Genomic DNA, 16,229 nt, shown 5'->3' with positions numbered 1-16,229 from the left:
CTTTAACTTTTATGGCTTCCTGCGGAGTCTTCTAGGCATGGAATCCACAAGTTTTTTGCAATTGTTTGTGATTGCTTCATCTCTAAACCACACCTTAATCACTGCTTCCACCATTTTTGTTTTTGTCGTACAGTCAAATTTTTGCAGTTTAGCCTTACATATTGCCCACAAATTTTCAATAGAATTAAGGTCAGGTGAATTCCCAGGCCAATCAAGAAGGGTAATATTATTATCCTTAAAGTATTTCATCAGAACCTTCGATACATGGCACAAAGCTGAATCTTGTTGAAAAATTGCAGTCCCTTCGGCCTGTACTTTGTCAAGCTCTATAGCTAAGCGTTGCCCTAGCATGGCTTTGTACTTTTCACTGTTCATCATACCTTCAATAGGAATAAGAGTGCCAGTTCGTGAGTATGAAAAACAGCCCCAGAACATTTTTTTTGTGGGATGTTTAACTGTTTGGTTAATATGGCTAGCTGAAAGTGACTCATTGGCTGCCTTTCGTACGAATTTTGATCGCTGACCCGATCTAGGCTAGGAAGTGGGTCTCATTAGAAAATAACACTTTTCTCCAATCTTCTGCACTCCAATGAGCGTATTTTTTGCTCAATTTAGTATTTTTTTCATCATAGGCGCTGTCAGAAGTTGTTTCTTCTGCGGTCTCACGGCTCTTCTCCCTCCTTCTAAGAGACGTCTGCGTACCGTTGAGTCACAAATTTGGCATTAAAATATTTAAATTATGTTTAGAAAGCGGCTATTTGTATGACTTAAAGTATACTGCGGGTAAGAAAACAATAATGCTGAGAATTGTACTGTCCTCACAAAAGTAGTAACAGATTTGACGAGGGATTTACGTGGAAAGGGGTGAACAGTTTGTGTAGATAGCTACTACACTTGTTGAAAATGGAATGACAAAAGGGGCGTCGTAATGTTGACAACAAAGTATTTACCTGAAGTAGTTACTGTGCATAAAAAATCAGGGAATATGCAGAAGCTTAAATCCATTATTGAGTATAATAAACACAAAAGTTATGTTGATATTTCAGATAATCCAAATTATTAGTAAATTTTATTTTCTCTCAACAACTATCTAATTTTAGATCAGATGAAATTATAACACACCTCTCAGACACGAGGTCAAGTGGTATCGTAAACTTGCGATCGAATTAGTACTAGTAGTTGGTGCATCAATAATTGTGAATGCCTACTGGCTGCATCAGCATATAACACACAATAAAATGTCAATAATGACATTTCGGAAAGAACTTATACAAAGTAGATACGAAATGTTTTTGTATTCCCATTCTCATCTCCTTGTATCTCCAGAATGTAGCTTCGACTATTTTTTTAAATAATTTTAAACTGTTTGTCCTTGTTTAGTATAGTGTTATGTACAATTTTATGTTTATGACATTCTGCGATTGTTGGATAGCCCAAAATTGACGAAATGCTTCTGAAGATGCTCTAGGGAGCGAAAGTACTTGGGCAATATTTAATTAATAAAACTGTGCTCGATATCTGCCTTTCATTTTATCAAAGTTCATTTAAATTTATGTTTATAAAAAGCGCACATTTAAATTTAAAAGTTGACGCGTCCCAGCGGTTTTCATAATTTTCTAAAATAAGGACACAAACAAGTTTATTCCTTAAGTGGTTTCCACACTTTTCAATTTCAAAATTTCACCCTGTGTTATTTATAATAGACCTTACATAATATAGTTCGTTAGAGATCAGGTTGTTAAGCAGTTTTTTAAAGTATCAAAATCTATCTCCCCTCTCTCGTTTGTTTGCTTACACAAATATGGAATTAGCGAGTTTTTTCGATTTGTTGGGGTTCGGGATCCAAATTTCGCAGGCTTACGAATCTAATTCATTTTCAGTATCTTTATTCAGACCCTTGATTCTTCTTCTTCTTGTAGTGCCTATCCATTTCGGATGATGGCGACCATCTTACCACGTACGTAGATTTTTCTCGTACTTTTCCACGTACGTAGAAATTCTTTGCCTTCCCGGTCCTCGTTTCCTTTTATTTTTCCTCGAAGAATTAATTGCAGCAACCCATATCTTTCGCTGTTCCTCATGATGTGACCGAGGTATTCAATTTTGGCTGTTTTTATTGTAGTTAACAACTCTTTTCCTTTTTGCATTCTTAATAAAACGTTCTGGTTGGTATATGATATCTTCAGGATTCTACGATAAAGCCACATTTCGAAAGCCTCACTTTTCTTATAGGTAGCGTCTGTGAGAGTCCACGATTCAACTCCGTATAGGAAAGATATAATATCGTAACCTGATTTTTATGGGTACTGATAAATCGTGGCATTTGAATAGCTTAACCATTTTGTGAAATGTAGAACCTGCTTTCTCTATTCTAGATTTTATTTCTAGGGAATGGTCCCAATTTTCATTGACGTTCGTACCAAGGTAGGTGTATGTTTTTACTCTTTCTATTGGTTGACCATTCACACTGATTCTTTCAATTTGCTGTTCCTTCTTAGAGATCATACATTTTGTTTTCTTAATGTTCAGTGAAAGTCCATATCTCTGACTCACTTCTGTGATTCTATTCATTAACTCCTGGGGAGCTTCATAACTGTCAGTGAATACCACCGTGTCATCCGCGTATCTGATGTTATTGATACATTCTCCGTTAATTCGAATTCCGGCTTCAACATCTTCTACTGCTTCTTGAAAAATTTCCTCAAAGTATATGTTAGTGATTGGTCAAACTAAAATTGATTATTCATACTTGACAATGCTTCAGGCCACCCAAATGAATAAGAACTAAGATCATGGGAATATCCAAACCATCTTCCTACCGCCAAACTGCACACTGTTTTATAGCCATTTTCTGAGGATGGTTACATAACGCAGAGCCTCAAAAAATTTATATAATTTAAAGGATGTTGTATTGTCTCTACCTGCTACCACTCGTTATAGAAAACGACGTCATCGAAGCAGTGAACGAATTTATATACCTGGGAGCGTTCCGTAACACTGAAAATAATATTACCGCAGAATTTGCACGGCCAACAGATGCTATTTTGGGCTGAATCTCCTCCTTAAATCCACAATTATATCGAGAAATACAAAAATAAAACTCTACAAAACAATAATACGCCCAGTCCTAAGATATGGTTCGGAGACCTGGACTCTAACAAAAAATAATGAAAGCATGTTAGGATGTTTCGAAAGAAAAGTACTAAGGCGAATCTATGGAGCAGCGAATGACAATGGAGTGTGGAGAAGACGATACAACTTAGAACTTTATAGAATATACCAGGAACCTGATATCGTAAAACATATTAAGATAGGACGTCTGAGGTGGATAGGATATGTAATGCTGATGGAACAAAATGATCCAGCTAGAAAAACGCTCCTTGATAGACCCATTGGTCAGAGAAGAAGAGAAAGACCCAGAACAAGGTTCCTTGATAACATCGATTAAGACATGAGAAATATGGGAATACGTGCTTGGCGGAGAAAGGCGATGGATAGGGACGACTGGAGAGAAATTCTTGAAGAGGCTAGGACCCACGCAGGGTTGTAAAGCCAGAATCATGATGATGATTGTCACTAGAAACAGAAAAATGTGATCCTAAATATCGTCGGTATACTGCGAAAATCAGGTAAATGACAAATTTTAAAATATTGAGTTAAGTATACCAAAATTCTCAGCTTATTCCGCTCTATATACAGGTAAAACCCAATAAATGATACGACTTACCGTTCAGCAGATAATTTGTGTAATAAACAAATAAGTTACACCTAACCAACTTTTCATTTTCAAATAAAACAATATATCGCTACTTACTTCCATAAAATTAAAGTTCTGTTGCATGTAAAACAAAGTAAGCCCACATATATTATTATGCCGGACAACAATATATTTTTACTACTGCATACCATATTCAGTAAAATGGTGATAAGTGTCTTTAATACATTTTACGTGTATGATTTGTTAAAATTTCTCTTTCATATCGACTATTAAAAACCTGTAAGTACACTTACTTCATTCTACCTGAAAACGGGTTGAGTTAAAATTTAGAAATGATTACTAAGCTAAAACCACAAATGATCTTAATGGTGTTAAGTTAAAAGATTATGCTAAAATTAAGCAGACTATTAAATAAAATTGCTTGTCTTCTATGTTTGTGAATAGGAAGAAAGTTTTGAAACACTTTGTTAATAGGTATTAATTAGTTACTTGTTGTGCAATATCTTGTGATTTTTAGATTTCTTTGAAATTGAAGACACCAGTCCAATTCTTGATGATTCTCAGAACAATATAGTCTCAATGATGGAATCCATTTTTGATAGTGACTTTACAGATGTAGACCCCACATATCAGCCAAGTGAAGAGGAATTACTCTCTCTAGGAAGTCTATATGAATTACAAACAGGTGACCCTGATAGCCTAAATGATGAGAAAGAAAATACTGAAATAGGTGCACCCACGAACAATTTAGTGTCAACTGAAATAGCTAGTTGAATATTAAATCTACTTCTTGACAAAGTATAGAAAGACCTACATCCACTAAAATGTTGGAGAAAAGCTAACTCCAAAGAATGGGTAATAAATGCCGCAAAAAGAAGGCGTGCTAAGGGTTTGCCTTATGAGATAAAAAAAAGAATAGACCAGCAAAATTGTCAAAACCACTTAACTGTTCAGAGTGCGTTAACAAATGTGCCAGTTAGTTCAGTGAAGATTACAGACAAAGACTATGTCGTGATTATTGGAAGTTAGAATATATAGGCCAGAAAAATTTTCTTATTGCACGTATTAAAATGGAGCCACCAAAGAGAGTAGTTGCAGTTTGTCGAAGTTTAAAAAAAAACACGTGCATTTTTCAAAAAGTGTTACTTTTCTTTGAATGGTCAAGACATACAGGTATGTGAGAAATTTTTTTGTAAGACACTTTGTATATCAACGTCGTTAATACAAGATGTTGTAAGAAAAACTGATATTCTAGGTTGTTATGCAGATACGGATAAAAGAGGCAAGCATACACCGCCAAATAAAACAAGCAGGGAAACCTGAAATCGCGAAGGCTCATATTGAGTTGTTTCCAACCATGGGCCCACATTATATTCGCCAAAGTTCAAAGCGTAGATATTTGGACAAAAATTTAAGTATAAGAAAAATGTACCAACTTTATATAAATGACTGTGGGCAGAACAAACTGGAAGGTATTAGCGAAATTACATATCGAAGAATATTTTCTAACGGCTATAATTTGAGCTTTTTTGTTCCTAAAAAAGATCAATGTTTAGTTTGTAATAAATATGATAGGGTTAATCCAACTGACAAAAGTTCTAAAATAGGAAGCATTATACTCCACTACTTATCAAAATGTGTTCCAGAATATGTTAGTGAAATAAGTTTATTTTCTGATACCTGCAGAGGACAGAATCGTAATCAGCATGTTGCAGCCTTACTACTATGGGATGTTCAAAACATAGACCATTTAAATATTATTGAATACAAATTTTTATAGTATGTACCTATATGGAAGATGACTCTATGCATAGTATCGAAACCGCTAAAAAACACAGATCTATCTATGGGATGCCAGATTACTTGTCTGTTTTTCAAAATGCAAGAGGAACTAAAAATATCTGGGTTGATGATAAAAAAGTATGTATATTACCATACAAATGTAAAGAATTTAAATACTACGACTTTTATGATTCAAAAAATTTGTCACACACCTTAATTAAAAACCGGACAAAAGACCAAAACGGCGAAAAAATAATGTGGTTGAAGATAAAAAGAATGAGATTCGTGAAAGGAGAGACAAACAGAATCATTTTAATTATGACATGTCAACAAGTTTGAATTATTTCCTTACTGATACTGCACGGCAGTCAACAAGAAAAAAGCAAGCCAAGTTATCAACTAATACAAACAACCAATCTTGAAGGACTTTATGATGAACATTTGCCAATTAGCATAGTAAAAAAGAGAAATTTGGTACAGCTATGTGATAAGGGAGTGATACCGGAGGAATATCAAGGGTGGTATCGTAATTTGAAAACGGAAAATAATGTAACAGATATCTTGCCAGAGCCTGCTTTCAGTGACGAATCGGACGAGGAAGCCTCATAATAATATTGTTATTATTATAATATATAATATTGTTATTATTATATTCGAAATAAATTTGTTTTTTCTATAAAACTGCCTATCATTCATATAAATAATAACTATAACTACACACAGCTGTTAATAAAATTTTCAGGAAAAAACCAGTTAAATGTCATAAATATCGACTAATACCTTAAAACATTGCTATTACCTAGTAAAAGCCTCATATCTTGAATCACAAAACTGGAAAATATTATAATTGGTTTATTATATTTGTGTTAAATATGTTATTTGAAGAGTAACTGATTTATTTAGATTTACAGGTAAAACCAGGTAAGTGATAGCATTTCCAACTTAAATTTAGGATTACTCAGATAGGTGTCTCAACTTTTTCAAACTAATGATAGAATATCATTTCAGATATATGCATCATTCACTAGAATACCTAATATCAAAAACAAGCTGACTGCTTAATTCACAATAAAAAACTAAACTTTAAAAACGTTTTTTCTCGATTTCGGTATTTCAACATTTACCTGGTTTTCGCAGTATACCGACGATATAATCTATTACCAATATTGGTTTCAAAATTTATCAGGAAGAGCATTGGAGACAAGCAAAGATTCGTGATTTAAAGGAGCCGAAAAACAAGGATAAGGATTATTTTAAGCCAGTGGTTCCCAACGGGGGCGGTACCGCCCACCGATGGGCGTTGAAGAGAGATAAGGGGGCTTTTTGGGTCCAAGGAAAATTTGGGGGGCGTTGAGGAATAGCTGCCGCCCCCCTAAAGTAACTCTTTGCTTCTAACAATCCGAAAATATAAACGAAATGCACAAAATGCATTTTGGTTATGCACCGTGCAATTTTTTATTTATCACTCAGTCCAACACTGCAACAATTTCGACGTTGCAGTCGAACGTAGAACGTTTCAGTTTGGTTAGTATAATTCCACTTCCAGTAGAACCTTTCTGTTTTAAGTGAATTTTGGCTCCTCCTTCGCGCAGCGGCATGGTCAGGCATAACTTAATCATTCGAGATTGTTTCGCTAAAGCAGGGTGGTGAATTTTCTGTGTGTTATTTGCAGAAAGTTGCAGTGCATTTATTAGAAATATATTTTATTGTAATACATATTTGTCACAAAGGTAAGTATCTACGTGGCATTTATATCACTTACTATAATTCTTTATTATTTTTCCCTATCGTAATTTACGAGGTATTTGTAAAAATGTAATAAATCTAAATTTGTTTCCTTATATGTATAGTTATTGTAACATATTCAAAAAGTATCAACTTGCACAAACTGGATCAAAGTAAAAAGTTAATTATTACCTGCCTACACTGAGAGAAGAATTGGGGAAAAAGTACAAAAAATCTTAATAAAATTTACTATACTGATCATAGACTGCCAAAAATAAACTATTTACTGAATATAAAGTTATTTTTATAATATGTGTACAGTATGGTAATTTTTAATAAGTTGTTTTGTAATTTTTCCTCAAATTCTTCTCTCAGTGTATATTTATTTACTTGTGGCATGTTTTAAATTTCTCGACTACTTGCTTGGATATTCCGCCACTCTGAAATATTGATTTTGCTAACTAAAAAAATTTTTAAAAGTTTATTATTTAAAATTATCAAAGCGGTGGCTACAGCATATTTATTTTTACAGATATACCTACAGTATGTCCGATCCAAAGAAAAAGTGCAGACAATACAATGTCGAATATTTGAAGTATGGTTTTATTCAGTCGCCTTCTAATAAGACATTACCAATGTGTTTAATTTGCCAGAGAGTTTGCTCAAATGAAGCCATGAAACCTTCACGATTACAAGAACATTTGACCAAAATACATACCGACAGAAAAGACAGAAATTTATCATATTTTGAAATACTCAAAAAACAACATTTCAAACGTCCAACTTTAGCTAGTATCTTTTCAGCAGCATCGAAGCAAGACGATGATGGGCTACGTGCTTCTTATAACATTTCCTTACTTATAGCTAAATCAGGAAAACCCCATACTATTGGCGAAGAATTAATACTGCCAGCTGTAAGTGAAGTTTTGCGGACTGTACTGCACCAGCCGGCATCTGATATTATTAAAAAAAATTCCATTAAGCAATAATACGGTACAGAGACGAATTGACGAAATGTCTGAGGATGTGGAGCGTTCTCTAACTGATTATTTAAAGACTACTGAGTTTTCTTTACAGCTTGATGAATCAACTCTGCCAAACAATGAGTCTTTATTTCTTGCGTACGTTCGCTTCATAAAAAGTGAAAAAATCTGTCAAGAACTGTTATTTGTAAGAACACTGGAAACAGATACTAAAGGCAAATCGATATTTGATGTTCTGGAACACTATTTTACAGATAAAGGTATACCTCTGGAAAATGTCATAACTGTTGCTACAGATGGTGCTCCGGCAATGGTTGGACGACACCGCGGACTGATAGCATATTTGAAAAAAGCGGTACCAAATATACTCGCCGTGCATTGTGTAATTCACAGACAGCATTTAGTTGCAAAAAATTTTAGTGATCGCCTTCATTGTTCACTACAATATGTAATTACTGCAGTTAACAAGATCCGGAGCAGTGCTTTCAATGATAGATTGTTTAGAAAACTGTGTGATGAAAACGACGAGAATTTTAATTGTTTATTGTTGCACACAGAAGTTCGATGGCTTTCGAAGGGTACCTGTCTAAAAAGATTTTATGATCTCTTTGACTCAGTTTTAGAGTTTTTTGAAAGCAAAGATGATTCTTTGAGAGACAATTTATTAAAATTTAAGGGCGATATTGCTTATTTAACTGATTTATACGATAAATTTAATGAAACAAACCTACAGCTACAAGGTGATAATTTGAATTTGATCAAAGCAAAAGGAACTATTTTCTCGTTCGTGTCAAAACTTAATTTGTATAGGCAAAATTTGGGTCGGAGACAATTTCATCAGTTTCAAAATCTTTCCTCTGTAGAGACAAATGATGAAGACATTCTGGTATATTGCCAGCACTTGGAAGCACTTCAAGAAGATTTTAGGAATAGATTTCAGGATATCCTTGGTCTTATTATTCCAGATTGGGTGCTAGAACCGTTGTCAAGTTTAGAAACAGCAGAATTATCACTACAGGAGGAATTGATAGAATTGTCAACAAATGAAGAGTTAAAAGTGAAATTTAAAAATGGATATCAAGAATTTTGGCTGCAATGTCAAATTTCAGTATTATATCCAGCTTTATGGGCTGCATCAAAGTTTTTCATTGCCTTTCCTTCATCGTATTTAGCCGAAAGAGGATTTAGCATAGTCAACAATTTATTAACAAAGAAGAGAAATAGACTGTCCATAGTGAAGCGCGGTGATTTAAGATTGCTGATGACAAGTATGGAACCAAATATTGACAGATTACTATCATTACATCAAGCTCAGCCTTCTCATTAAAAATGTTATATTATTATTATATTGTTTTTTATGATATGTATTTAAGTTAAAGTTTGATCAATACATGAATACTGTATTTTTGAATAAAACATTTTTTTTTTAATTTGTTGTTGCTTTGATTAGTTAAGGGGCCGTCGAATCATATTTAAGGTAGCCTTTGACCCAAAAAAGGTAAAACAATTGTGAATGAAAGTGCGTTACTAATTTTAAGAATGGAAGAGTTTTTTAAGGGGGGCGTTAAGTATTTTGTTTTTGGAAAAATGGGCGGTAGGCCGAAAAAGGTTGGGAACCACTGTTTTAAGCTATTTAACTATGTAATTAGTTAACCTTCATAAACCCATGGTCAAAAACTTACACAAAATACCATGGGGAGCAGATGTATCCCAACAATTTTGGCTTATTTTTGTAACGTGTTACGTGGTCGGTATAGGATATCTTCAGGATTCTACGATAAAGCCACATTTCGAAAGCCTCAATTTTCTTACAGGTAGCATCTGTGCGAGTCCACGACTCAACTCCGTACAACAGTATAGGAAAGATATAACATCGTAGTCACCTGATTTTTATGGATACTGATAAATCGTGGCATTTGAATAGTTTAGCCATTTTTTGAAATGCAGATCTTGCTTTCTCTATCCTAGATTTTATTGATATCCTAGATTACTAATTAATATATATTTTAAAGAGTACAATTTTTGTAGTTTTTTGGAAAAAAAACCTTGAATTTGCTAGGTTTTCAGGGCTGATCAAAACCGATTTTCGGTTTAAATGGATTATTCATTTCCTTCCTTCTAATAATATCGTTGACTACGAAAGAAATTAATATACTTTCCTTTAATAAAAAAAATATAGACGATTTGCGTAAAGACGTTTTTTTTTTAATTCCCGCACTCATGTTTTTTCGCCGTCTAAAGGCTACCGTTAGCTTTGTAATGGACAACGGGTTCTAAAATTCCAGTTCTGATTGCCTAAAAGATTATGGCTGGATTATCCCTGGCCTGTTCTAAGATTCGTCGCCATTATCTTCGGTTTCTGGCGACGTGTTGCGTCGATCTTAACTCCATCTAACCACCTAATTCACAGTCGGCTCTGCTTCTTCTGCCTATAGGTGTTCCTGTCGTTAGCTTTTTAGCAATCGTATTGTCTGGCATTCGTATTTTGTCTCCAGCCCATCTGAGTGGCTGTTTTAATGAACGTTACGACATTTGGTTCATTAAAGACTTTTGCGCCACTGCCCTTGGTCGTTTATAGCTCCAAATATTTGGCGGAGTATTTTACGCTTGAATATTCCCAAAAGTCTTTCATCCTTCTGAGTTAGAGTATATAATAATTTTAGTTCTTCTTTGGCTAAAAGATAGGCGTAAGCACATTTACTAATCATCAATTGACTGAATATAGGAAAAACATTTTTAAGCGCTTTTAAAGTATTTTAAGCAGCACTAATCCGGTTATTCAATTGCCACATCACGCATGTTCATTTGTTTCTTGGAGTCCAATCTTCTAGAATGGTATGTGAAAATCTCTTTATTTCCCATATTTATTAGTTTAACTTTACTTATGTTTACAAGAGTTTTTGAGTAATTTTTAGATCTGAGTATCGTTACGCCTATAACACTGTTTCATAATTAACATCTTATGCAATTTTCATTAATACCCAACAATTTTTTGTCAAGTTTGTTATATGAACATACAATTAAAAAAAAGGAATAGACACAACTAATTGGGAAGAGACTTTATTTTTAAATATATACAGACAAGTATTCACAACTTCTATTAAAGAGTACAATATTAATTATATGCATGTAAAGTACATGAGAGGTTATATAAACGATTGTGCACATGCAGATTTAAGCAAGCAGAGTAAAAGTGTCGATCTCTTGAGGACATTACTATGTTTTTAATTGATGATATATACTTTGATCAAAACAATTATTCTGACAATCGAATAGGAAAACCAACAACTGTGATATAATCTCTACTTAAAAAAGCGAAAAAACACATTTTTTCTGTTTTAGTACACTATTATTTTTTTGAAAGCAGTTCTATTGCATCAAAAATATGAAAAAACATCTAAAAACAGCTTTCAATTTACAATTTTTCCCTCATTAGATTGTATTCTTCCCGTTGAAGACTGTAAAAAGTAGTAAATAATGCCTTTATTTAGTTTTGCTAGGCAAAAGTGCTTTATTATAATGTAAAAAAGTTTTACTTAAATTATTTTTGTTTATGTGAATTATTAATTAAAAAATATTTCTTATAATTATTCGTATGAAGAAAGTGACGTCCTCAAAAGATGAACGTAAATCGCGGAGCCAGAATACTATTTAAAAAAATGAACAACAAAAGTTAAAACTCAAAATCGACAGTTAAAATAAAAGAGACCGAAAAATGAAGGTTTAAATTATTTTAGTGATAATCGAAATAAAACAAAGAAAGTAAGTGAAAAACAGAGACACGAGTATTTAACTAACAACAACAATTTGTCACATAACTGATAAAAAACACTAGCTTTTGCTAAGTTAGCTGTGCTAAGTTCTACGTACATAAGTGTAACTTTTAATAATAATAGTTTTCAGAATGTTGTAGTATGGTCGAAATCGATTTTTGTCCTTAACATTACAAACAAGTTAATGACGATTTTATAGAGTAATGCTATCAGATTAATATACCCCTTTCGTAAGAGTCTAGCGGATGGGAAAGACATTCTTCATCTAAGCGCATTGATAACATATCTTACTACATCGATATAGTAATCCAATTTTCAATAAGGTCTTTTAGGGATGGCCACACTAGGAATTGCTTAAAGTTTATGAGTTAAATAAAGGCCAACAAACTATCCTAAAATAATATAACGGTCTAGTGAATATAATTTGCTAAGGACTTACGAAGTTTTATAAGTAGTGGAGAGCTTTAGAAAGGCTCCATGTGTCTTGAATAATATCCAAATTTTCATTAGATGGCTCAAAAGTCTTTGATGAACAGGAATTGTTCAGGTTTAGTTTTCTTTCATAAATGTATTGTTAATAATGTATGCTGGTCCTTGAAGTCTTAATTAGATGATAAATATTTGTTTTAAATAAATAATTGATGATAAAAATTCAATTTTAAATTTTTCTCCCCGTTTTGAGAGTCTAAAGTTTTAAATTTAGCGAAACCTCTTTCTGGATCAAATATGAAATAATCCACTGTTTGGATATCTCCAACTATCATAATTAGCAGCAATTCTCGAATATTGTGCTTTATGTTGTAGTCGTAAAGGATCATATTTCGTATCTGTTGCAATTTGTAAGTAACAAAGAAGTAACAGTAAGCGAAATAACAACGCACCCATACACTACAGACATACTTTGCAGTGCAGAGTTGTCGCCATTTATAATTAATTGTTTCTAAAGATATGAACTTAAATAAAATATACCATATGCCATATGATAAAATATGCCATACAAATATTATTACAGCTATTACGATATTATTACAGCTTATTTTATTTTTGTACATCAATGGTTAATATTTTTTTCTTTTGAAAACAATAGAAACAATGCAACATTGACATTTCAAAAAAGTAGTTCACATTTTTCTGTCAGTTTTATGACTAGTAGATAACCTATTTTTTGTTTAGTTGGACAAAAATCGATTTTACACCGTATTGAACAATGTTGGTTAAAAATACTGTTCGGCAGAAATATGACGTTCGCTCTCCTGTATGTGTAGTACGTGTAATGGGATGGCTGTCGTAATCAGTGCCGAAAAAAACCACATTTCTGCGCGTACCTAAAATGACTGGATTAGCTACTCATGAATTTGTTTGTGAGTTATCCCTAAGAAGCATCTACCTTTAAATATAAGCTAATTTATGCTCTAAAAATTCCACCGGAATATCACATAGAAACGTAAGAGTTATACAATAATAATTAATCCGTTAAAAAATTCATCTAACACAGTAAAATCTAGGACGTGAAACTTCTAGAGCGATCGATTAAAAATAACAAAAAAAATATATAAGTTATCTCTTAAATAAACGTTTTAATTTTTTTAAATGAAAACTTAGGATGAGGAAATAATCTTCAAGTACCTGGACATAACTGATCGTAAGACATATCATGTAAAAACCAGGCACGTAAAACGTGGTGTGACTTAAGTAAAACAGTTTTCTACTTGCACGCACTGAACTACTGTCTTTTTCTTAATTTCAGAACATTATTGTTCCGACCCGCTTGGAAAATTATTGAAGAATAGAGCGACGTACATCTTAGCGACATTCCCACACTTTCACAGATTGATCTACACTGCCCGATATAACGTAGGGGAGCGCTTTGTGGAAATCTGAAACACAAGAATTATATAAAATTATAAATAAACTTAGTCAAATAATAAAAAAATAAAAAATATGCATACAATAATAAACAATAAATATAAAAATTCTTAATATAATAATTCTATTTGGTATGTGGTACATCTTTTCCCTCTATTACTCGAAAAATTAAATATTGGACCTCTGTATCTTAATGTTTTATTTTACAACTCGACCTCAACTCGATTATTTGAAAGTTATTACTGCTTTAGTTCGAAGAGAAATAAGTTATCGACTTTAATTATTTTAATGCCGACAATTTAATGACACCATTATTTCTTACAAAACAATTTAGGAGTATACAACACGAGCGTAGCAAGAGGGATTTGGGGAGTTCAACACTGATTTTCTCAGCATCCTTTGGAGGTACTGTAATTGCAAAAAAAAAACCAAATACAATCAGAAGTCAGTACAGTATGAGAAGTCTGCAAACAAATATTTATGGCCGTGAATACAGTTTTTTACGTAGAATATGAATCTTCAATAAAAATGGGGTTTCTATTTAATATTTCAAAGTTGTCTCCCCTCTCACCCCAGGGGGTAGACGTGGGGAGTCGCGTTTGGTGTCATTCAATAAATTTTTGAAAAATATGAAAAACATACTTTTTGGTTTCTCATTTAACAGTGCATTTCTCGAGATATTAGACTGTTTTCATAATTTTCCTACGGTACAAGGATAAATCGTTTTTTACGATTATAGCGCCATCTATTACCAATTCGAAAAAATGTTTTGAATAAAAGATATTTATTTTTACATAAGGAATCCAAATCTGCAAAAAAATTGAGGTTTTTTTTTATTAAGATGAATTTTCCAGCTCGGAGGTGTGCTTACATAAATGGTTAGAGCAGTGTTATAGCCAAAATATCAGTGTTAGTAGACTACTGTTACAAGACAAAACCGAAATATACTCTAAATCATTGAGAGTTGCTAATTTCAGGTCCAGTAAGTAATTGATGGCTAAAAAAATTCAAAACAAGACATGAACTCGCTTTGAAAAAGATTGTGGTGAAAGTGCAAGTGTCACCATTGAAACCTGTAACAAATGGAAAAGTGAATTTCAAGATGTGTTACAGGGTTAGGAACCTGATTATCTTCTGCTATAAAAACGGAATTCTTTTTTAAATGTTTTTCTGATAAGACCCCAACTTTTAAAAATGATAAATGCCATGGTAGGAAGCATAGCAAGGAATGTTTCGAGTATTTTGCTAGCATCAAATATGTCACCGACACAGAAAAACTCTCACCATTCGTCATCGGTAAATCTAAAAACCCCGTGATTTTTTAAGATGTCAACCGCTACCTTTGAAATATGAAGTATGATACAAAAACATAGATCACTTCAGCAATTTTCAAAAACTGGCTCATTAAAATTGATAAGAAAATGGCCAAATAAAAAAGAAAATCCTTGTTATTGGTTGTTAATTGTACAGCCCATAAAAACTTGAAACGAAAGCAGTTAAAATCCAATATCTGAAAGTCAAGACCACACATCAAAAATACAACCTATGGATCAATGTATTATGTCGAAAAGAAGTTGTCAGAAAATATTGGATAATATGGAAGAAACAAAGAATTTTACTATGGATGTATTATAAGCCAGAAAAACGTAACTAGGACTACTATAAAAGCTGTTACGTACACTGTGGTTTTCCATCTTCGTCAAGAGAAGCTCACCTCGAGGATATACTTCTATTTCACCTCCTACAGAATGGAATACAGTGGTGTCTGAATCAGGTATATCCTTTGAGGACTTTGTTACCTACGATGATGGTGGTGTGACTGCTGGGAGATTATCCGATGACGAAATTATCGATTCAATAGCTCAGAAAACCGATACTAATGGTTTAGATGATATAGAAGACTAGAATAATATTACATGCGCTCCATGGGTTTCCAACAAAGAGCCAAAAAAACGTTGAATACTTTACGGAATTTTATAGAGCATACCAGCAACTCTAATGAACAAGAATTTTCTGCTCTTTATAACTTAGACGATGCTGTACGAGTAGATAGAGAGCAACCGAACTTTGTAGAGCGAAAAAAAAGTAGAGTTTTATTAATGCCATATTTTGTTATTTTAAAAAAGTTTTGAAATAATGTTGGTTTATAATAAATAAACATGTTTGTTATCTCTGTAACTTGAATTTATATTTATTTCACCTCTCTAACTCAAAATTAATAAGAATGAATTTATGTCAAATCAAAATTCGCATAAGTCGATATACTCCACAGGTGGAAAACTCGAATTTTTTGGCATCTCCCTTGATGTTCAACTTAGGAGGTTCGACTGTAATACATTATCAAAAAATCGATGTAATCTTAATTAAATAATTAAATATTTA

The 16,229-nt window shown here is 33.0% G+C and overlaps 1 protein-coding gene and 1 pseudogene across 1 annotated transcript in view; one reads left to right on the top strand and one right to left on the bottom strand.

Moving 5' to 3' along the window:
* The first annotated feature begins 7,744 nt into the window (after nt 1-7,744).
* LOC140445704 (SCAN domain-containing protein 3-like) lies at nt 7,745-9,535 on the top strand (annotated as a pseudogene).
* Nucleotides 9,536-11,252: 1,717 nt separating this feature from the next.
* The window catches only part of Lis-1 (LisH and WD40 domain-containing Lis-1), a 91,501-nt gene continuing 86,524 nt past the window's right edge, over nt 11,253-16,229 (bottom strand). The window contains exon 8 of the mRNA XM_072542362.1: nt 11,253-13,858. Within this exon, the coding sequence (XP_072398463.1) occupies nt 13,785-13,858 (74 nt within the window). The 3' untranslated portion in view covers nt 11,253-13,784. The remainder of the gene's footprint in view (nt 13,859-16,229) is intronic.

The sequence above is a fragment of the Diabrotica undecimpunctata genome, chromosome 1 (assembly GCF_040954645.1).
Source record: "Diabrotica undecimpunctata isolate CICGRU chromosome 1, icDiaUnde3, whole genome shotgun sequence".
In the NCBI taxonomy this organism is placed as follows: domain Eukaryota; kingdom Metazoa; phylum Arthropoda; class Insecta; order Coleoptera; family Chrysomelidae; genus Diabrotica; species Diabrotica undecimpunctata.
Note: the sequence above shows the minus strand (reverse complement) of the source record. Positions and strands in the feature narration are given on the sequence as shown.